Source organism: Melitaea cinxia, chromosome 15 (assembly GCF_905220565.1).
Source record: "Melitaea cinxia chromosome 15, ilMelCinx1.1, whole genome shotgun sequence".
In the NCBI taxonomy this organism is placed as follows: Eukaryota; Metazoa; Arthropoda; class Insecta; order Lepidoptera; family Nymphalidae; genus Melitaea; species Melitaea cinxia.
This window is the reverse complement of record NC_059408.1, coordinates 11,034,767-11,059,084: the sequence shown is the minus strand read 5'-3', so window position 1 is coordinate 11,059,084 and position 24,318 is coordinate 11,034,767. Positions and strand designations below refer to the sequence as shown.

Here is a 24,318-nt window from a genome sequence, read left to right as displayed (position 1 = left end):
TAATATCAAATATAGTTCAAATGTTCTATATTATTACAAAGCATAGAAATTTTGTTATTTGAAAATGTTTATATTTTAGGAATGATCATTGCGATTATTCTATTTATAAAGGGATGATAATGACAATTGTTTTGAAATACGTGCTTAAGAAAAAAATATATTTTTTTAACTAAGGTCATCGTCTAAAATAATATTAATGCATTAAACTAAACCCCACATAGTACATACCATTTCTAAGCAATGTACCTACAAAAAATCAGCCAAATAGAAGCAGTACTTTAGATACAAGATAGGCATTTAATTTTACGCAAATAAAACAACTGCTAGACATCTAAGACTTTGCTCGCTCTTGTATCTGTATATTCGTCTTATGTGTCCAAGTATATAAGGGTAATCACGAAATACAAAGTTATATGCAGTGCTGGCCAGTCAAAGATGTTAAGAAAATCTTGGAGATTTTACAGCTGCATGCCCATGAGGGTAATGGCGGCGATGCGCGCGCATACAATGGAACAGTAAAGCGCGAACGTCGTTTACTGCCTGCGGTTTGGAAATTAAAATTCGAAGTTCTGATCTGTGATGAGAAAGTTCTTGCTTGTCTTAAAAATATGATATATTAAATATGTCGTTTTATGTAGTATTCCTAAATTTATATTTTATTGGGAAAAGCACTTACAATGTAGTGTTGCAGGTGTACATAGGCTACGGTAACCGCTTGCTATCAGGTCAGGCCGTACGATTGTTTGCCATCTTAGGCGTATAAACAAAAATATTTTGTATGTAGCTTAGACATCGTATGTACCTAATATGTTTAGATTAAATTATTCCCTCTCGCTTGTATTCATATGGTATGATTTTTTTATTTTATTTATAACATTTTCTTCTGTTGTTTATTTAGCAGGTGATAATTCTATGAACGCGATGTCAAGAAAGTAACGAATGCAAGTTTCCATATTCACGATTTACATAATGGTTAGTTCTTAACCGCAGAGCGATTATTTTGTTTATCGCATTTAGACGATAATGATAAGGAGGCTTTAATCGCGACATCGCTTTACTGTCGTTCAACTTTTTCTTTTCATATTTTAAATAGCTTTTTTTTTAACTTTTTTAGAACTATGATCCCTACGACAAATTCAAGAAATACAAGAACACACATAGCCATCACTCTGGTGTAGTTATGTGTGCTCCGTATAGGCTCTCACACCGGCGATAATTGTATTTGTACAAATATTTCTTTCCGGTCTAGTTGTCTGTCCTTATGGGTCACCCCACCGTGTTTTGGAGAGCACGTTTCGACGAACACTATTGGTCCCGGTTGTTATCATAGACATCTGATCGTTACTCATAGTAGAGAATCTGCCAATCCGCAGTGGAGCAGCGTGGTGGATTAAGCTCCGACCCTTTTGATACATGGAGAAAGAAACATATATACAGTATTGGGATGTTACAGACGAGTAGATTTCCGCTAAAAAAAAGAAAGTACCTGAAATAATGTTGGCGTTGTACTCGTATCCCCTTGAGATGTGATTTTATTTCATATCGTAGGACTATGTTGGATGAACATTACGTAGTAAAATTTCTGCCGTTAAAATTTTTATATATTAATGTGAAACCATGTAACTTATTACGGAGGCCGAATAATTGGTTAATCTAGCGATAGTGGATGTTAGGGTTGCCGAATTACTTTGTACAATTTTAATAATAACAATTACTAACATTTACACGTTTCTAAAGTTTAGAAGTTAGAATTACTAGTTAGACTAAAATAAATGAAGAATTTGAATATAGAAAGTATAAAGACTAGTAACCCGCGGCTTTTGATGCTCTTAAGATTATTACTTTTTCTATGATCTATGGTTTGATGTTTTAAATACTATTCTTTTAATATAAGTGAATTGTTATTTTAATTTGATTTTCTTTTCTTTAATATGTAGCGACAGATGGTGCGCGCTTGCCTAGTAGATGCCTATTCACTCTTAATTTAAAGATATCCAAGTTATAGTTAGTTGGATAAACGAAAAAATTCTAGGATTGATATCTGATTAAAATAAAATAACGATTAAACACGTATAACTAACTGTAAACTATATAAATCATTAAAAAAATATATTCGTTTTATCAAAGATTTTGTGAATTTTTATCAATGTTATCAATTTTTTGTTATTACCTATTTTTATGTTACTTTTAACTAATTTGATTGACTTATATTTTAGTACTTACAGACTTAGCTTTATTCGAAGCTTGACATTTGTTTTTCGTTAAAGATATCGATAACCATACCTTCAAACATAATTAGATGAAAAAAAATATGTCTATTTGCCCTGGGTTTTGCGATTGGCTGTCATCCTCTAGTCAGTGGCTACATCGCCATGATTTGCTGCTATTCCCATGCCCACAACAGGCTCATGGATTTTATTGTCTGATTCCACTTGGGCATTTCAAATGGTTAGTGTTTTGATAAGCGTTGACTAATAGGCATTGGTTATAATTAATAATATTATTTATGTTAAATTATTAGGTATTTAGTATTTAAAATATTCTATTCGTTTCTTTTAAGTTTCAAATGCTGTCCAATATATCTCCAAATATATTTTAATGCAAATATTACAGCAATATTTACAATTAATTTAAATCATTTGAGCCGTTGATAAATTGCTTAAAACATAGTAAGTTGGTAACTATTTTAGATATGTTCTTAAATATTAGGCTGTGTGGTTACGGCAGCAAAGAATATAGCCACCCCCTCCCTTCTCGCGGGTGTCGTAAGAGGCGACTAAGGGATAACACAGTTCTACTACCACATCGGAAGTTAAAAAGCCGACCGATGGCGGGATAACCATCCAAGTGCTGGCTTTGAAATACACAGACCGAAGACGGGCAGCAGCGCCTTCTGTGCGACAAAGCCAGCCCTGCGGTCACCAACTCGCCTGCCCAGCGTGGTGGCTGTGGGCAAAACATATGAGTTCACGCCATTTTTGACGCGAACTTGTGGGGTGTATGTCCAGCCTCTCAGACAGGCTTATGATGTGTGCTTAAATATTATATTTTACGCCAAAAACAAAAACCTAGTAATAAATTGTACATCAAATATCAAATTGTTATACATAAAATATTTATTTCACACTTACCTCTACCACTTCTTCCAACAAATCTCAGGTCATTGAACTTGGCGACCCTGTTCTTCATCACAGCCGTGTTGTTCCTAAGCTCAGCGGAGCAGTTTTCATCGTTTCCAGCTCTCACTGTGACCTGGGTACCATCCAGCACGTCACCTAGGGCTACCACCTTAAAGCCACCTGGTAGCGTCTTGTTCGACCGCCAGTGTTGAGGCAGCATGGAGCACATGTAGTCTGGGCTGCCGGTCCGTACTGGAAATATTGTGTATAGTGAATCTTCAATCCCAAAAAAATATTGATTGTGAAAGCGACCATATATAAGTTTAAGTCGCCAAGTAGCTTGAAATTTTCTAAAGTTGTCTGCGGCTTTGCCCGCGTAGATATTGATAATATTAACAAGGGAAGCTAAAGTAGTGTATAATAATTATATTACAACAATTCATGACCTTTATATATACCAAATTTATGGTTCACCTCTTGTGCGCTCTCGGTCACGATTCATGGAACAGGTTAGCGAACAACAAACAGTCTTCTCTTAGGTCTTCTCAAGCCTTTTTAAGGTAATTGCAGTAATACGAAGTAATCTCTTATTTTACCATACAGAATTTCCATAAACGCTGGAATAATTATTTATATTATCATCATAATTATCATTTATTTATTTACTTTTAACCAATACCTAACCGGGTCTAAGAATGAATGGTAAAAGAATATTTATAAGTTCAAAAGTAGTCCAGAAATAAAGATTAATTCAAAAATACGACTCAATTTTAAATGAAATGTCAATGATTTCGCTCTGAGTGATTTTCCCCCTATTTCAAAACTGCTGATCATACGTCTATGGAACAAGTTTCAAGCTTCTAACTCCAGAAATGACGGATTTTATTATCCCTATTCCCTTATTTCACTCAAATAACGTTAACATTTTCACAAAAACTGAAACATCCTCGCTCTCTATTATCTATAGTTAATAACTATTCATTTAATAATATATTTTTTAATTAGTAATAATGATACTTAGGATGTCCTTTTAATTATATTCAGAATAAAAAAAGTTTATTTGCTTGTAGAAAATTAATTGCGAATTGGTTCGACAGAGCAGTTTTAGTTATAAAGAGATAAGTTAGAAGTAATAAGGAAGACATTACGCAAAAAATATATAGATATTAATAAATGCAGAGGATCAGGGACATTACCTCGACATTTGTGTTTATTTTGTTACTTTTAATCGATTTAATTTATAATTTAAAATTATAATATTCAAATATAATTAAACTTTCGTTTGCGATTGTACGTTTGATTTGTATCTTTCCTCCCAAGGAAATTATTGAACTTCAGGACAAAAAAGTGTGTGTGTCAGCTCCAACGCACGATTGGAGTTTAATTCTTCAGATCGACTGTCTAAATAGGCACAAAAAGACTTACTAGTCTAAGAAAAAGATTAATAACATATCAAATGGCACATAAACGAATTAAAATAACATCATCAATCGGAACCCTTTTGGTTTCCGATAGATGGCGTAACGAGGTCATTCTTTCAGTAGATTTTACTTGATTATTAAGGGGTAAACTCTATAAGTATTTAGTTTCATTAATTCAATATTAATTATCTATAAAAATTCTTTCAAAATATCTTCAAAGTACGGAATTGTACCAGGATTATTAAAATATTCAAAGATTCATTGAGGAAAAAAATGTTTAATTTCAATAATGATGCTTTTAAGACTTTGTAAATAAATAACATTACAGACTTATTTTATAAAATTTCTTCTGTTTGTCCGTACATCTATCCAGCGTTTAAATCACAATAGAAATATATACTTGAAATAAAAAATTAATAATTTAAGTTAAGAATAAAAATGGTTTCTATAGAAAACTGGTCTTTTAGTATTTTTTGCTCGATCTAAATTGTAATGTAGTATGAAATCCTTCAAGTGCGCGTGAGACTTGCGCTTAAGCGGTTTTATAGTAAAAGTTCTAAAAATAATTACTATAGAAGACTTAAACCTTATACACTTAATACCTATATTCGCAAGACAAAGTAAGTTAAAAACTAAAACCCGACTACGGTAAAAAAATTTTTTGTCAATTTATGTCCTTAAGAGGGCGCCAATTAAATTGAATATAATGTGATATCATATAGCCTACAATCAGCGGACGATTAAGACCCTTCTAATAATACCTAATTTGTCTAAATATGACTAGTAGCTTAGGAGATATGAGGGAACGTATAAAATATACATACATTACATAGACTACTAAAATATTATTCCTGTTTTTGGCTTTATCGTAGTCGGGTAGTAAAAATGTCAAGGAATCGATACGTATTTGAGGCAGTGAACCAGATAATTAAAACTAAAACGTAGTAGTTATGTAACACATGGAATACATTTAATTGGTAATACCATAAAATGAGATTAAATAAGGAAAATAGTGTGTTTTTATTTATTAAGCTCGTTGCACCTCGTATCGTCAGGTCATATTCATTAAAAATTGACAGTTACAGCGTACTAATTACAAAAATGTTATATACATACTGTTTTTCGTGACTTTATCTACACAGATGAAATAGAAGATATAAAAATATTATTTTTTTGTTTACTTAGAAATACACATTGTAGTTAAATATGATATTAATTTATTGATTGTCAGAAAAATCATATAAATATAAATTAAATAAATTTGATGGTTTGCCGGTTGTAATGTAGATAACATTTAAGGTACAAACAGATATTTAAACAGAGCCCATACAATATTTTTTTACAAATTTACTGGTTTTACATTAAAATTTCGATACAGTAATAAATGATTAATTAATCATTTATTACTAAAATAAATTAATAATAATTATAATAATCGTATTATAATAATTATCGTAAAGTTTATATGGCATAGCGTGGTGATCACGTATTTTATTTGTGTAATGATTACAAAATTATAACGTAACAACAAAATCCGTTTTAGGATGCGGTTAACGCGATGGACCGAATTTCTTAAAAACCAAAATAGCGGTATTGGACATGAAAAAAACATTAATAGTTTAACTGTGGTTTCACTATTTACGGAAGCCCAGGCTATATACAAATTATAGGCCGCAAACGTTACTGCGGTTGACGCTTGATAAAGGGCTGCGGATGCTTCTTCACAACTGAATCTTCAATTTTGAAGAGAAAGCGGTAAATTGATACACGTTTTGATTGTTATCTCTGTAATAAAACGTTCTTAACTTTTCATATTTACTTCACGAGAAGATAGAACATTATTATTTTAATGATATATTTTTTATTAATATTTTCCTGTGAATGTCAACACCAGATTATTTATGATTAAAAAGTTTTTGTTAAATGTATATTTTGATTAAGTTTAGATTACAAACTTCGTAACTATATTATATATTATTATTCATTAATAAGAGCAGTAAAAACGAGTCTCGGCGAGTACTACGAGTACGAGTACGAGTGGCGGTTCATTTTAATTTAATAAATTTACTTTTAAATAAATAGGTAAGTAGTTCTATATATATTTTTTAATATACCAATATGCATAAAAATTAATAGTCTAAATGTATGTACTTGTATTTTCTTTTGTTTGTGTTTTTAAGACAAAGAAAATTAAAAACAAATCGATTCTTATGATGGTACGAAGTTAACCGGTGACCTATCGGTCAGCTAGTAGACGATAAATGACAATATTCCTAATTTGAGAACGGAACTCTATCCGCATACCTGTTACGGTCGGAGCCAGTTTTAGTAGTTGTTGTTTTATTGTCAGCTTATAATAGAAAATTAAGTTCATCGTAATTACATTGTTCGTTTTTCAAAAAATGAATCAGTAAGTCATTTGCCAATTTAAAATCAAATAATAAATTAAATAAACAGAATAAAATGCCTATAAAAATTCCTATTTGTGTGTAAGTTATACATATATGTCTGTATATGTTAATATTTTACGCTACAGTTTTACTACCGCAAAATAAGTAACATCGGGAATTCCAAATTATGATTTGTTACAATAATTTTAGTAATAGGCAAATAATAGTAATAAATTGTCAAACTGCATAAATTAACTATGTACGTCTCATGTTGTGTGAGGAAAATAATAACAATAACGACACTGTAAGTAACGAGCCCATTGCTTGATTATCTAGTTACGTCAACTAAAACTTTGGAAAATATTATTATAAACTAGCTGAACTGACGACTTTGTACTACCACAATTTTTTTAAAGAATATTTCGATTCATATATATTTTATTATAACAAATTAAAAAAATATATATCAAATTTGGTGCATCGTAGTTTAAAAGTGTTGTAGCCGACTTTCTTGTCGATTCTTCTCTGCTGAATCTACATTATCAATGGGAATCGGATTCACGTAAATTTAAATTAATTTATTAAGGTCTAATCTAAATATAAGTCGATTCTGAAGTGCATTTTCAGTCCACTTGACTAAATATTTTTTGATTTTGATTCACATTAAAAATACAAGCCGTAAAAGTTATCAAAAAACAAAAAGGGATTATATTAATTAAATAAGTAATTACTAAGCAAAACTCGAGATTAAATTAAATTTATAATCAAGGAAATAATAATAATATTGTATAATTTAAGTCATGATTCATACTTTTAAAGTTAGAAACATTGCTTAAGCGCGTCACTGGCTAAGACAGAGACAGTAATTACGTCGCAATTTGTATTATGGATTATTTTTGTTACATTTAAATAACTTTTTTACTTGCTTTACATTGAAAAAAATATTTAAATTTATTATTAATCCTCTAGAGGTTACATTAATTAAAAGTAATAATAAATAAATTAAGATATATTGTAATAAAACCGGTAATGTTCTTAAGTTATAATACTCTCCTTGGTGCAGCTTAATCCGAATTTTTTTGTTTTGAATGATTTAAAAAATATTGCAGACAAGCAAAATCAAGAGAGAGAGAACTCGCAAATGATGTTCGTCAGCATTCGTCAGCAGCTGATGCCTTTTCGGAGATTTCATGAATGGCAATGATGAAAATAATCGTGCCGAAATCAACTTTTTTTTTGTTCGAAATGATTTATAGATAGGACACTTAAATAAATTAACCTATGGTAGATTAGAGAAAAAAAAACGCTTTTTGAGTACATTAATTTACTGTATAATGAAGTCATAAAATTTTCGCTACGACTCATTACAGTGAAGTCCATACTTCGAATTTTACAATGATTAATTTATCGTTAAATGAATCATAGTGAAATCGTCCAGTTTTTCTTGTTATCAATTTACGTAAATTTTATTTAAAAAAAGTGAAGAAAAGTTGCTTTTAAGAAACTTTTTTAAAATGTAAATGATGGTTAAAATGAATTTGATGAAAATGTTTAGTAAATTATGTTTTCATTTAAATATTTTTTTTCTTATCAATAGAGTTGAAAATAAATTTAGTACGCAACTTAAGGTTTAGGGCAGCATTTGTTAACGGTTCTCAATGTAAAATGTCTCAACATAAATTTAAATTTATCAATAAAATGAAATTTATGTATAGATAAAGCGTATTATTCGATGCAGGATTACATAGTTGATAAAGCTGTGTGGAATTAGTGACGCTATATTTCATGCAAGTTATTGCTAACTTTGTACTAAAACACAGTTTATATATTATTTTCAAAAGAGTAAATGCAATGCAATTCCAAATCGGTGTTAGGTTTATTTTAAATTATAATAATCACTTGAAAATTTTCATTAGTAAAATGACAATTCGAAGGTGCTTTAGAGGCCTATTTGAATAATGTTTTTTTTTTTTAATCTATGGCTATTACAATTTTGGTATATATCGTGATATTCTTTTTCGTTTGTCATAAAAGTAATTGTGGAAATAACAAAGAACATGCCTCCTAGTCATTAATTTAATATGTAAATAGACAGGCAGTTTGAGAAAATATATATAATTATTTGTTTCGAGTTTCTTTCTACAGAAGCAGTGATAGAAAATTTATTGTATTTTTTATACAACTCATTATTTATCAAGCTCGAAGAAACTACATACGTTTTACAACATTAAACTTTAAAATTTTAATATAAATAGTACAGGAAAAGCTATGGGGATGTGGGGCGGCCAGCCCGACTAGCCCGACCTCATTAGCTCAAATTCAATGCTCTCATTACAATGAGTGCCTTCCGTACCTTTCCTCGACTAATTGTCGCTAATTGTAACGCGCTCTGTTAATGTGATTAGAGGAGATTTTAAGATCGTTACGGTTTGATTAATTCAATAAAACAATTACCAAAAATAATGAAAAAACTTTGTTTTCTAAGAGATTAGCGAAATAATTTAAATTAATTGTTAAGCTAAACTAAGAGATAAACCGTGTTCTCAATTGAAATTTATCTATTTCAGGAATTAGCTTGACGGTCAGTTTCTTATCTGATCTAAAGAACAGACGACCGTATGCGTATGTTAAAGATATATATTTATTATTTATTTACTTATAAAACTTAATGTTCAGAATTGTAGTTGCGGATAAGCGGAAAAGTAAGGCATATAACTGCTAAATTCGCGTTTTTGAGAATGTGCATTCCGCCGACTTTGAACTATCGATAGCGGAGCGCGTAAGCAGCGTAGCGTTACAGCTAAAGTTGTAGGACAAGAATAGTAAGACAGTTAGTTGTCTTGTGATATTCTATGATAAATTAAATGCTAACGCAAGTAAGAATGAAATAATGCTTGTACCTTTTCAAGTTAACTAAAAATATGTGTATAAAAATATATGGACAAACCCGAATTTCTATTGGATCTAATTTCCACAGCATCAGAACTTAAGTGGGTAAACCGGGGTATTGTAAATTATACTTATGAAAAAAATATTTAATCTATAAAGAGATACTTAACAGCGTATTTACCGGTTAACCACGTGAGTATCAATACTATGTCAACAAAATATTAAAAAAAGCTTGTATAAATAATTTGAGTAGGAAAGAAACTGTTTACACTTGACAATATTAAAAAAAAACAACATTAGTTAGATGTTATAGATCACAAGATCTTTTTTTTATTGTTAAAAAGAGAATAAAGATTCTATATACCTTAAGATTCTACGCAAATAGTTTCTTTTTAAATTACATTATTATTATAATAAATTGATATTTGAAAGTTCAAGCATTTTTTAAATCACGTAATACGCCGCTTTTTGTACAGCGAAAATTTTTATGATACACTTATAAAGCTTCAGTGGTTCCCACTGTAACCTGCTTGAATTTAACATGTCTTGTCACATTAAAAGCGTCACAATATGCGTTGATGTCTTTTATAAGAAGATTTTTTAATCTATATGTATGTATATTACATTTAAAGGTTTTTTAATGAAATAACAAGAGATATTCATCATTATTTATCACTTAGTAAGGTCAGTGAATTGATCAAATAGTATAATAATAGAGAACAAAGTTCATCATCATACATTGATGCAATACCAAATCGATAAGGGACTTTTCGTTTAAAAAATAACTAATAAAAACAATTTTTGTTGTCTAAATAGACTATTTATAGAATTAAAGTTATTATAAAACAAGTTAATTGTTGTTTTAACGTCATTGGACGAGATATAAGCGAGTGGAAAATACTAGGAAAGTAGGTAATCGCTTACAATAAATTAATCTTTGTATGTATATTGTAAATAAAAATGAATCGCCGAAATGTATGTATACGCATAGCTTCCGAACGACTTCACTAAATAAAAATAATAATAATTCTTATATTTGACAGGAAATTTATATAAAAGAAGAAAGATATACTTACGAAAATAACAGCGTTCAAATTTCGTCGACTCAATTAGTTTTGGATAAATGTTAAAATACTATAGACATTTATTATATTAAAAAAGCATTATTTCTCTTGGTCACTCCTTAGTTTGAGAATGAGTTGCCTGATATTTTTTATTATAAGATTACACTGTGTTCGAAAATATATTAATAAGATGTGTTAAGTGCCAGTATAGAAATATTCCTTACTAAACGTTATGCAAATTTATAATAATTAAGTTTACGAATTTGTAATCTCAATACGTCATTACTTTTAATCACTACATTAATATTCAGGTCAAACGCGTATGGAAGGTGTTATTAGAACAAGCGATAATTTGGCTAGTAAATAAAAATATTCATTGTGTTACAAAATTATTATAGTTTAATTAATGATTGGGGTGAAATTAATTAATGAAACTACCGCCGGAATATGATTATAGATTCTATTGAAAAAAATTCGCTTGCTATTATTGAAAGCGTTATTTACATAAAAAAAATTGTCAATTAATTAGAGTATTGACCACCGAAAAACCACACTAACAGTCGCGGTTACTAATCTATAAATCTTTAAATTCTATATTTGTTTTCATCCTTAATAGGATATGTACATATGTGTGGAGTAGTGGAAGTCTTTGTCTTTAACAATAGGATATTTAAAGGCTGTTAAATTTGCATAGGATAAAAACAATTAGCTAAAAATAGTTTAAATATATAAATAGTTTTGTATTTTACAAGCTTAACTCTATTATACTGTATTTTCTTACTAGCCGCCCGCGGCTTCACACGCGCTAATTTAAGCAAAAAATAGCCTATTATAGCCTTACTCGACAAATGGACTATCAAATACCAAAAGATTTTTTTCTGCTATTAGCGCGTCTAAACACACAATCAAGCAAACAAAGAAACAAACAAAGTTTTCAGCTTTATAATATTAATGTAGATGTAGTTTTCTTAATTCACATTAGTTACGTCCTGTTGCGCCAAACGTAACATAACATAACCATACACTTGTACTCAAAAACACAAGGTTCAGGCAGGTTCTATCAGGCATATTCATAAAGGGCGGTCTTATCGCTGAAAAGTGATCTCTTCCAGGCAACCTAGATGCCAAAGTTATCTAATATGTTTAAATTATAGTTAAAAAAAAAACCTAAATGCGAGAGTGGCTATTAAAGCAAAAAAAAGCATTATGTACATTAAAATTAATAAAACCTATAAAATTGTGGTTTAATTAAAATATATATTACTCTAGTTCTAATCTATTTAACAGCCAATTATCGACCAGAGTATTTTTTTTTAATATTTTAAAAATATGTTAATTTTTTTAAGCTAAGTAATAATTTAAAATTATTTTTGTTACTGGATTTCAAGGACATAAAAATGATAAACCTGTTCTTTTATCTTGACTTTTTTCTGTACGTACTAGATAGATACAAAATGAATTAGGATTATTACTTTGAAGTTTCTTTGTGTGCGGTTACCTCTATTGTTAATAAATTTTAACATATTGACTCATTCATACTTCACTTGAAATAACAATATATATGTCATGGCGTACTTAGTGATAGGAGGTAATGTGTTTTAAATACTAATTATAATCTAATTTGCAATTTCATTTAACATCATAGCCCTTGTTAATATATTTTAATTATATATGTATATACTAGCGGACCCGGCAGCTGTTGTCCTGCCTGGAAAACAGCTACCAAATTTGATTGCTTACATACCGATAGCAGCGCCACCTACCGGATCCAATTGAGATAAAAGCTACCCTATCTCCCAAGTTGGACCAAATTACAGATGATTACAAAATTTGATAAAAATTGGTTCAGTAGTTTCGGAGTTTATCGCCCACATACATCATGACACGATATATATATTTGCTTTCACGGTCACTAATAATACTTTTATTTACACGTGATTTGCTTCGATTATCATTTTGATTGATTGATTGATATAGCCTATATCCAAACCACTGCCGGATATAAGCCTCTTTCTCCTTAAAGGAGAACGGTCGGAGCCTAATCAACCGCGCTGCTCCAGTGCAGGTTGGAGGACATGAGCCTTAACACGAGTAAGGATCATCACATTATTATTAGATTGCCAAAACTTTGACTTAGATTTATAATAATATTGGAATATTGCGACGTTGCACCCCATGTGATCATGTCAGTAAAAGTATTAATACATTAATTTCTTTATTATTTGGTGGTATCAAACTTTATCTATCAGTTACTTATTTTCTAGATAAACTTTATCAGAAACTAGTAAAATTCTAATAAAAACTATAATAAATACATAAGTAGTTAGGGGAAAGTACAAAATCACGAAGATAAGATAAGGTTGCCGGTGTAGGCTGGATATGGATTGCGGAAAACCGGGATGACCGGCTCGAGCTTGGGGAGACCTATGTCCAGCAGTGGACTGCAATAGGTTGAACTGACTGACTGACTGACTTACACAAACTTAGAAATGGCAGCAAAAAAAATTACAAAGCGAGCATGTTTCCAAAATAACGTATTTAGCATCTGTAACAATAATTGCAACGGCAGTTGTGCACGCAACTTTCTTACAAAATAACTTAATATTTCGCAAATACTTTACAAAATTAAGAAATGAATCATCGTTACGAGACTAGCCATCTTTAGATAATCGTCATTATACGAATATAACTGACATAAGTCCAGTTATGTGACTCTATATGTTACGAAAATATTTAATTTACAATAAAAAATCTTATTGTTAGAACGTTAAATACATATCCAAGCAATAAAAATATGTTTATAATACTCAAATGGTTAATTGCTTTTAAAGTATCTCGAATAAAAATCGTTAACATAAGATTGACCGCTTCAGCCTGTAATATCATATTGCTGGGCATAGGCCTCTTTTCCCATGTAGGATAAGGATCAGAGCTTAATCCACCTCGCTGCTCCGGTCTATGCGGGTTGGCGGATATATTCCCTATCATGAGTAAGGATCGCTATTAGGTGTATATGATAACAACCGGGACTGACATTGTAATGTGCTCTCCGAGGCACGGTGGTATCCAACACGCTATACCCACAAGGACTAACAACCAGAGCGGAAATAAATATTTGTATAAACACAAATATCCACTCCGAGCAGGAATCAAACCCGCAACCGTCGGTGTTTAGGCGCCGCCGACACCATTACACCAGAGCGGTCGTCTAGATTATACATATTATATTAAAAATTATAATATCAGAACTTCTCTCAGTCACATTAGCGTATTAAATAATAATAGTGGTTGTCCAGTGGTCGAAATTCGACCATAATTAATTTAAATTATAAGTTTGAACATTATTAAGGTTCTGTCGTTAAAGACTATAATTTTTACACAAAAGAGTATTTATGTGTATCAAATACATGGTAGTGTGTGTAATTTTTTTCTATTGATTTAATGATTAAAAAAAATATGACCATTCTGCACTCCTCTATATAAACTATAAGTGTGCGAAATTTCATACTCCTCCGTCCGCGCACGCGACCGCGTTTTCTTAAAAAGGGGTAAAAAGTTTTAGGTGTATTTTGACTTTACTGTAAACAGCTAACTAGTGTATGGTACAGGACTAATAATCCCAATTCGAATAAATTTAATATACGAATAGGATTTCATCTGATTAATATGATTGAAGCAGCTGATTTTTTGGCATGTTTCTGTTGTTGTAAGAAGTATTTTGTGGAAATTTTAAATATATATACATATATAATTCGCCGTTAAGACTCAGAAACGTATACTATTACAAATTTTTCATTTTATTTGAAGCTTGTCGTTAGACACAGCGAAGCGCTTTATTACCGAGGTCAGGATGTTCGCCGAGCGTTTCGTCGATGATGGACTGGAGCCACCAGGGCTCGAGCTCGGCCATCTCGCGGCGCCGACGGCCCCTGGACTCGTACGGCAAGTGCATCCTTCACTGCAGCATCACACCCTCGCCTCACCCTTTTTGCTCTTTTTCGTGCCAAAGTTTGAGATTATTCCAATGGCGCAACGAATTCAAAGAATCGCTTCTTTTTAATTTGACGATGACTGTTTTTATTCTATACTATGCTTACACTTTCACTGCGCCAGCGCATGACCTTTACGCCGGTGAGTAATTTATTGTCACATTCAAAACCCTCTTCAAAGAAGTTTTGGCGGCGATCCAAAAAGTTTTTTTTTCTTTATTATTTATTGGACTGTCACTTGTTGCACTGTTTTGTTTCGTAATCTAACACGAAAAGTTTATTAAAATCGTTCGCGTGCTAATTAATAGGAGATATTCAGTTTAACTAGTTGCCACTTTATCAGTATTATTATACTGTTAATTACACGAATTCAATAAACAAGTTCACTTACGTTTGATAGTGCCTTCAACGAAACGGTGTAAACAATCACGGACATTAACATAATTTTTCCTTAACTCAGTATTTACGTACACTAGCGGGAATTGAGGCGGGTATTGAAGTATGTTTCAACTTAACTTTCGTCATTTTATGTGAGTCACGAATTAAGAAGCTCAGAACGGATCTATTAAAAATATTTTCTATCGCTCGAGCCGAGCTACCTAAGACGTTCTAAGAAGCGAGCGCAATGTCTTATCGTGCGAATACGCATGCTCTGTCAACATCAGCTGAGCGGCTTTAATTATTCTAAATGTTTTCCCGCGCTCTGCGTCAGCGCCGGTTTCCTAATAGAGCCTTATATTTTTTGCAAACAGTCGAGCGTAAGTCCCGCGTGGGTCACAGGTATTTACCGCGTACGTACGAGGCGATGAGTCACGTCGCGGCTGGCGGAGGCTGCACGCGTGTTCTCCGCTCGCGCGACTCTCTACTACTGAGCCGCCGCCATTCTGTCACTCGCTGCCTCCATTCTCTGCGGTCAATCTGCGGTCTGGTCACGCTTCATTTGCCGGGAAAATATGCGCCACGCGCCTCTCGCTCGGACTCATACTGAAGTTCGTAAGTACGAGCAAGAGGCGCGCAAGTTTTACGCTATCAAATATTTTTGTTTAGTTCCATTGTTGAAAGGGAAACATAATGATGTTTTTCATTCTGAAGCGCTTCGTATCTCGCTCTCGTGGTGCTCTGGCCGCTGTCGGTGCCTAGTACTGCCGAGAGAGACGTCTATACAGATTAATTCTAGTCTTCTATTCAATAAAGTTTCAGCAAGATAAACAAAGATCAGCTTATTTAACAGTGGATCGTATTATTGTGTAAACACTTTTCTTATCATTAATTGCTTGAACGTCTACTCGACTACATTAACTCACAATGTGACATTAAATTAATTTTTTGTGAAATTATCCTTAATGTCGTCTAACATTACTAACAACAAAATAACTAATTGCGTAGCAATTTGTAACTGAAGTTTGAAGTTACATTTGATCGCTCGAAACATTACGACTATAGATAAAATTGCAGTTGGATAAGATTGTTGTTTCATAATATTGTTGTTGGTTACAGTAAGATTTAGTGCTAGTAAGGTTATCATCTCAGTGTGTAGTGGAGATATTTTCCGCGGGGAGTACTCAAGACGGGTGGGCGTGCGGCTGGGCGTGGCGGCCCGCCCCGCCGCGCTGTAAGACGCGCCGCGGGAAAAGTTTCAAGCACTTGTTGCGTTCTAACTTACTTAATACTTACTTATTGTCTTGAATCCATCGACAACTCAAAACTTTTAAAAGCAATCGAGAAAATCAATATAAGTAGCTAATCTTTTATAACTGTACCAATATTAGGTAATTTATTTTTATGTAGAGTCAATAAAACTTTGATTTTCTATGAGATAAAAAAAATTATTTAGAGAGAATTAGGGTATTTAATATTAATTTTAAAGTTGTATGCTTACAATAAATAAACAACACACCCAATTTAAATTAAATAACAAGTTAAATTAGTTAACAACTTAAACTGGTTCCTAAAATACTACGAAATTTTCGTATAAGATTTTCGTTCTTTTTGAATTAATAATCGTTGTGTTATAAACTTTGAACTTATAAAAAATATTTTTATTAAGTTTTATGTATAATTATTATCGTCATAAACAAATTGAGTTGTGGTATAATTACCGACTAGGCCGGCTGCTAGTCGAGTGTTTGCGTGTGACGACCGCAGCACAGACAATTTTTGTGGGAAGGTGTACCGCAGAGGCGGCGATCAATTAGACCTTCTTGGTTAAACATGGGTCAAATAATTGATTTAGGATTATTCTACAATAAGATGGTTTTAAAATTATAATTGACGTATTTGACTACGCAGGTACCAAAAACGAATTATACTATTTTACTAATTACTAGCGACCCGCCCCGTCTTCGCACGGTTGCAATGCTGATACTACATATACTACAGAATGCCTTTATTTATAGTGTGAAGCTAGCTTATAGCATGGTTATTAACCTTTGTCGTTAGATTACACGTTGTTACAGAATGCGTTAAAGAAATAAAGGTTCACTGCTCGTTTCCCGTAGGTGATAGCGTGATAATATGTATCCTATATGTTGACCCGACTTCTTAATAATATTTGTGCCAAATTTGAAGTAAATCCATGCAGTACTTTTTGTGTTTATCCCGGACATACATACAGACAAACAGACAAACAGACAAAAATTCTAAAAACTATATTTTTGGCTTCGGTGTCGAATGTAGATTACACCCCAATTATCCTTTTAAAAAAATATTCAATGTACATTTTTGACTTTCCCACTATTTTATTATATGTAGAGATATTATTTAAAAAGGTGCAGTTGGTATAAATTAGACGCTTTAGCTAAAAATATTATGCTTTTAAACGTTGGTAAACGTATTGTATGGTCGTTTTTTTTATGTAACTAGATCGGCAAGTAAGCGTACAGCTCACCTGATGGTAAGCGATTACCATAGTTTATAGACGTCTACAACAAAAGAAGCATCGCAAGCACATTGCCAACCCCATCCCCAGTTCCCCCCAAGAGTTCTGGACACCATATTCACCAACAGGAACACAAACTGCTTGAAAACAGTATTTAGCAGTCGGGCTGCTTCTTATTTTGAGCAGGAAATTTCCTGCTGTGTCCTACTTCAGTTTAAAGTAATTTTAGTTAAACAAATTATTTTTTCATATGTTGAAAATATAATTTTTTTATTAGTATACTAATTGGTTAGAATAACACCAATATTTTCCGGATAAGCGAGAATAACTACAAAATAAACTGAACATGATATATTTATGACTAATGTTTAACGTATTAATTTTTAATATCTGTCATATTATTGTTATCATTATAATTACATTGTAATAAACAAAATTTACGTAATGTTTATTTATAAATATTTCCTCAAAAATTAAATATAGACACACAATAATGCGATATTTTTATCCAATTAAAAATTTTTTTGTTTGTAATAAGTTGCAGTGTACAATTTTTTTATGATATCAAATATTTTTCCTAATGTATTTCTAATAATAACAAATATAACGTTATACATAACAATGCTATTGTATGCGACGATAGTTACGAAATACATCGATTGCAAAACGACGATAGCTATGGAAATTGTAAGGGAAATTGCGAAGGTGAACATTGCCCATCTATGAATTGCTGCGGCGCCTAACAAGCTTGATTGTTTACAAACAAACGGCACGAGCCTATACTTGCTTATGTATAATACATTACATGCAGGTGTATAGTCAGATATATACTCGTTTGTATAAGTGTATATGTAATTGAATAACAAATGAGTTGAGGAGTTAAGGAGTTGAGGAATTAGGGAGAGATGGTTTGCGGATTGGGGTATAAGTATATAGTAATTATATATGAAGGTTTAATATCAAGTTTTAACAATTATTTTTAATGTTTGCATTGAAAAAAATCAACAGTTTGAATATGATATCTACCCTAGACGTAGTTTTTAAACAAAAATTTACTTCAGATTTTTACTCAGACAGAATTGGTTAAAGGTAAAACATGTATGTTTATTCTTTAACCTAGGGAAAAATTGATCAATTCGTTGACATTGATAGACCGTGATCATATTTTCCCTCTAAAGCAATAAGGATTTAATTAAATTCCTAAATTAATAAATATGTATACCTACTTAATATACTTATACTTTATTTTTTAACCGACTTCGAAAAAAGGAGGAGGTTCTCAATTCGACTGTATTTTTTTTTTTTTTTTATGTATGTTATATCAGAACTTTTGACCAGGTAGACCGATTTCGACAAATTTTGTTTTAATCGAAAGGTTTTGTGTGCCAATTGATCCCATTTAAATTTATTTGAGATCTAACAACTACCTTTCGAGTTATATCTAATAATGCGTTTTTACTTGACGCTTTTTTCGTCGACCTACGTTGTATTATACATACTTTACCACATAACTTTCTACTGGATGTACCGATTTTGATAATTCTATTTTTTGTTGGAAAGGGGATATCCTTAGTTTGGTACCATGATAAGGAAACCAGGATCTGATGATGGGATCCTAGACAAATCGAGGGAAACTCTCGAAAATCCGCAATAACTTTTTACTGGGTGTACCGATTTTGATAATTTTTAATTTAATCGAAAGCTGATGTTTATCATGTGGTCACATATAAATTTTACCGAGATCTGATAACTGCTTTTTGAGTAATCTTTGATAACGCGGTGTTACTTGACTATTTTTTAGTCGATCTACGTTGTATTACTAGTTGATGTAATTGAAGTCGGTTTTTTTTTTCGTTTGCCAGCAAACACAATTATTATAAATACGGTATAATATATATTTTATTGCTAAATTGATGTAATAATTACGTAAGATATCTCACAAACGATAATACACGATTGAGACATTAAATTAAACTGTATATACGCAATATTATTTACAGATACAGAAAAAAATTACGTTAATTGATATTTTTTTTATTGAGTTTATTTAAGTATTTCTCCATGCATACAAGTTTACAGAGCTTTGGTCCAGACACAAGTAAGTCAAGCAGAAAAAAAGTAAAACACAGGTTTGACAAACTACAAAAAATTATGATAAATGTAGAATAGAAATATATAATCTTATCAAAATACAATAATTAAAATTTACAAAGTCCATATAAATGCATTACGCTCAGTGGATTAATATTAAAATAAATAAAATATCAATAATTTAGTTAAAAAATTCATATATGGAAATTACAATATACCTACAACAATGTCAAAATTCAATATTCAGTCAAAATTTAGAATTCTGTTTATAAAAATACATGAGTGTCAAAATAAAACAAATGTTAAAAATAGAAAAATAAAATATTACTAATGTCAGGATTAAATTATACAATAAAATTAATTATTAACGTATAAAGATATTTATAGCCATTTTTACAGACAACAGAGATTTTATCGGCAAATAAGTCTATGTCCTCACAATAGTGAGCAAATCGCTGATCAAATGTAGAGCGCGTCACCCAAAGAACATTTGGGATATCAAGATTAGTCTAACGATATTTTAATAATATAAGGCGTCGCGTCGGACCACGTTCTAGTTTTAGTAGACAGTCACAGGACTGTCGATTTGTAGTTTTAATGATAAATCGGTATGGTATTAGGATGCATTTTTAACAAAAGCCATGAGCATTTTGAGCCCGTGGATGTTAATTTTAAATAAAATAACACACACACACACACACACACACACACATATGTGTATAGTGTGCGTTAAACCATACGACTGAAGTAAAACTTTTTTAGCTTCATCTAAATTATATCTCCTTCTCAACTCCCGTTCACGCCGCTCGATCACAGTTTTTGTAACGCTCTCGTTAGCAGCTTACTCCCCAAGTTAAGCATGCGTAAGAAATTTTTACTTCAAAAAATATAATTTTCCCTGTTTACTTTGTAAATGTACAAAACAATGTCTTGTATTATTATTTACAACAGTTTTAATTAACGATTCGTTGCTTTAATTAGAAGAACTGGACGTCAAAGAAGTCGCTAAGCGGATTATTTTCGTACGTTGTATGCACAAAAGCGCCCGGCGTGTGTCAATAATGGTCTCTAACTCATTACTAAGAGCCACTTGAACAAGCTTTTAAAATTACATATAAATAAATAAATGTCTCAAGTATACACGGTCGTCTTTTCCTAAGTGAATAGCTTTTTTTGTAAACTAGTAACTCTGAAATTTCTTGCCGATTTTTCTCTGCTGAATTTACATTCCGAATAGGAAATAACTCCAGTTAAACTATAATTAAATAATCTATTTATAATTAATTTATTATTAAAAATAAATGTATCTTTTATTTGGGAAATGTCGAATAAAAAGTGCTTTTAAAGTCTATTTGTATGAAGTAATTTTGTAATTTTGATTTTAAGATAATCACTAAACGCGTGCATGTGTTATATATGGTACGCATTAAATACGTACTTTGAAACATTATTTGTGTGGTATAGTACATTATTATTGTCAAATAAAAATAAGTACTTATTTTATTTTTGTTTATTTTGGGAGTGATAAGGAAATGTACTCCTCCCCTGGCTTCGCCGAACTCGGGTAGAAACACGGTAATTTTATATCACTTGGCCTTAATCCACACATATAAATATTTAACACATACTTACATAATTGTTCATCATATAATATATAAATTAGGTATATTAGAAATTTTGTTATAAAAAATGCTTTTTATGAGGATGAAACAGTATATATATTATAGTGATTAAACTCGATACATTGTTGCTAACATGAATCACTTAAAAATACGATACCGAAACAAAATTCACATGAGAAAATAATAACGACTCTGATAAAAGCCATCGAACATGGCGAGAGATACGTTTTTTGACATTTAATTTGATATTATGTATAAGTATTGTAAAATTAGAATAGATATTATAGTACATAGATTAAGTGTAAGTAAGGAAAACAATTATAAAAAAATATTAAACTCTTGAACCAAGATTATCAGCTTTACTAGGCAGTCCCAAGATTGCCGATCTGAAGTCACTTATGTAATTAATCACTAACACATAAAATAACGCTTGCTGTTCTTATCGATATAGTAAATGTTGGTCTTCTTTTATATATACATATGTAACATCTTGCTATAAGTATAAGCCTTATCGGATATCCAAAATTGAAATTAATTTATCCGTATCTTTAACCGAATCCGATAAGCATCTCCTCCAATAAGGCCCCGGTGTCCGGGCCGGGATGGGAACCCGGTCCTGCTAGACACGGCGTCGTCGGGATTGGGGGATTGTTCAGGGGTATTGGGTTTCTCTAGCGATACATCATCATCATCATCATCATTTCAGCCCATTGCAGTCCACTGCTGGACACAGGCCTTCATAAGTTCGCGCCAAAAATGGCGCGAACCCATGTGTGTTGCCCATATTAGTCACCACGCTGGGCAGGCGGGTTGGTGACCGCAGGGCTGGCTTTGTCGCACCGAAGACACTGCTGCCCGTCTTCGGCCTGTGTATTTCAAAACCAGCAGTTTAATGGTTATTCCACCATCGGTCGGCTTTATAAGTTCCAAGGTGGTAGTGGTTATTAAATAGTGTTATAATCTAATGCCATCAGGTTAAGGCAATCATTATATATTATAGGTAATGATTACATTCTTACGTTTACTGCTATGTCAAAAGAAGAAAATTCCTGGGAATATCATTTTATATTGTTACAATAAGCTTAGACCTAATTATACCGTATATATATAAGCCACTTTATAAAATACGACCATTTGGTGGCCACGACAATATATATTGAAAAATGTTTGTCCCAAAATACAAGAATTGATAAAATTAAAAATTTATGTAGAAATACACTTAAATATTCTCATTTGGAACCATAAAAGCACATTATTGTTTTATTATATTGAAATTAAAAGTCGTATATTTTAATATGTATATCACGTGACTTAAAACACGACTCGCCATGGTATGACGTCATAAGTGCAAAAGCAAAAGTATGTCAGTGCTGTAAACAGCTAGGTACATATCTATCAACTTTAACTTCATGAGGTAATAGTTGTGCTCTTTCGTTAGTGCATTTCATTTGTATCTATTTATTTATTAAAATGCAAAAAGGTTTTGCAGATAGTACAAATCTGCCAAAAATTGATTCAACGACGGTTGCAAAGTTTTTTGCATGTAACCTTGTTCTTCGAATTTCGGAATGTTAAAACATCTTTGTACTCATTACTTGTTTATATTATACTGTTTTTTTTTTAAATAATGTTAGAATCTAGTGTGTTAGTTCTAATTTGAAAAATAATGTTAGAAAGTGTTAGGTTATGTTTTATTCCTAATGTTAGATACTGCCAAATTAAGACGTAATAGTTTTTTTCTTAATGCTAGTATTTGTCCAGCTAGACACTACACAAGAACGACAGCTATTGTAATTCATTATTTTACACAAAAACGAAAAAAAACCGACTTCAATTACATCGACAGTCAAGGAACTGCGCGTTATCAAAGATTACTCAAAAAGTAGTCATCAGATCTCAATAAAATTTATATGTGACCACATGACAAACATCAGCTTTCGATTAAATTAAAAATTATTAAAATCGGTACTCCCAGTAAAAAGTTATTGCGGATTTTCAAGAAGTTCCCTCGATTTCTCTGGGACCCCATCATCAGATCTTGGTTTCCTTATCATGGTACCAAACTAGGGATATTCCCTTTCCAACAAAAAAAGAATTATCAAAATCGGTACACCCAGTAAAAAGTTATTGCGGATTCTTAAGAGTTTTCCTCGATTTCTCTAGGATCTTATCATCAGATCCTGGTTTCCTTATCATCTTACTAAACTTGGGATATCTCCTTTCCAACAAAAAAAGAATTGTCAAAATCGGTACATCCAGTAGAAAGTTATGTGGTATAATACAACGTAGGTCGACGAAAAAAGCGTCAAGTAAAAACGCATTATTAGATATAGCTCGAAAAGTAGTTGTTAGATCTCAAATAAATTTAAATGGGACCAATTGGCACACACCACCTTTCGATTAAATGAAAATTTGTCGAAATCGCTCCACCCAGTCAAAAGTTCTGATGTAACATACATAAAAAAAAAATACAGTCGAATTGAGAACCTCCTCCTTTTTTGGAAGTCGATTAAAAAATACTGACAAGGCGCGGGAAAACACCAAATATTTGTAGCTGTTAACGTTGAACGACAAAGAGTAGGTATGTATATATATAAGGTATTGAACTTTTGACGTATTGAACGAGTTCGGTCTTACATACGTCATACACGACTTTTGTTATTAACATATTACGTCACCAAAATGCCTGATAGCGTTTTCGCGGAAATAAAAAAGCTTTAAAATTTAATTTAGTTTTATGGCATGAAAGCGTGTTAATTTTGCCGAAATATATATTTTTTGTTGTTGTTATTTTTTGTTGTATTAGAAAATCAACATTTTGAAGTAGTTTTTAAAACGTAGTGGAATAGCCTATT

General features: G+C 31.6%; 1 protein-coding gene and 1 long non-coding RNA gene across 2 annotated transcripts in view; one reads left to right on the top strand and one right to left on the bottom strand.

Moving 5' to 3' along the window:
• LOC123660473 (protein lozenge-like) overlaps positions 1-14,851 on the bottom strand; it is a 58,786-nt gene extending 43,935 nt beyond the window's left edge. Inside the window, exons 1-2 of the mRNA XM_045595545.1 lie at positions 14,724-14,851; positions 3,132-3,371 (exon numbers count right to left, since the gene is read on the bottom strand). Of these exons, the coding sequence (XP_045451501.1) occupies positions 3,132-3,371; positions 14,724-14,835 (352 nt within the window). The 5' untranslated portion in view covers positions 14,836-14,851. The remainder of the gene's footprint in view (positions 1-3,131; positions 3,372-14,723) is intronic.
• On the top strand, positions 890-22,989 carry LOC123660477. The gene is made up of 3 exons (XR_006744204.1): positions 890-901; positions 18,630-18,636; positions 22,878-22,989. It is a non-coding gene; the product is annotated as an uncharacterized LOC123660477 (long non-coding RNA).
• Positions 22,990-24,318: the final 1,329 nt, after the last annotated feature.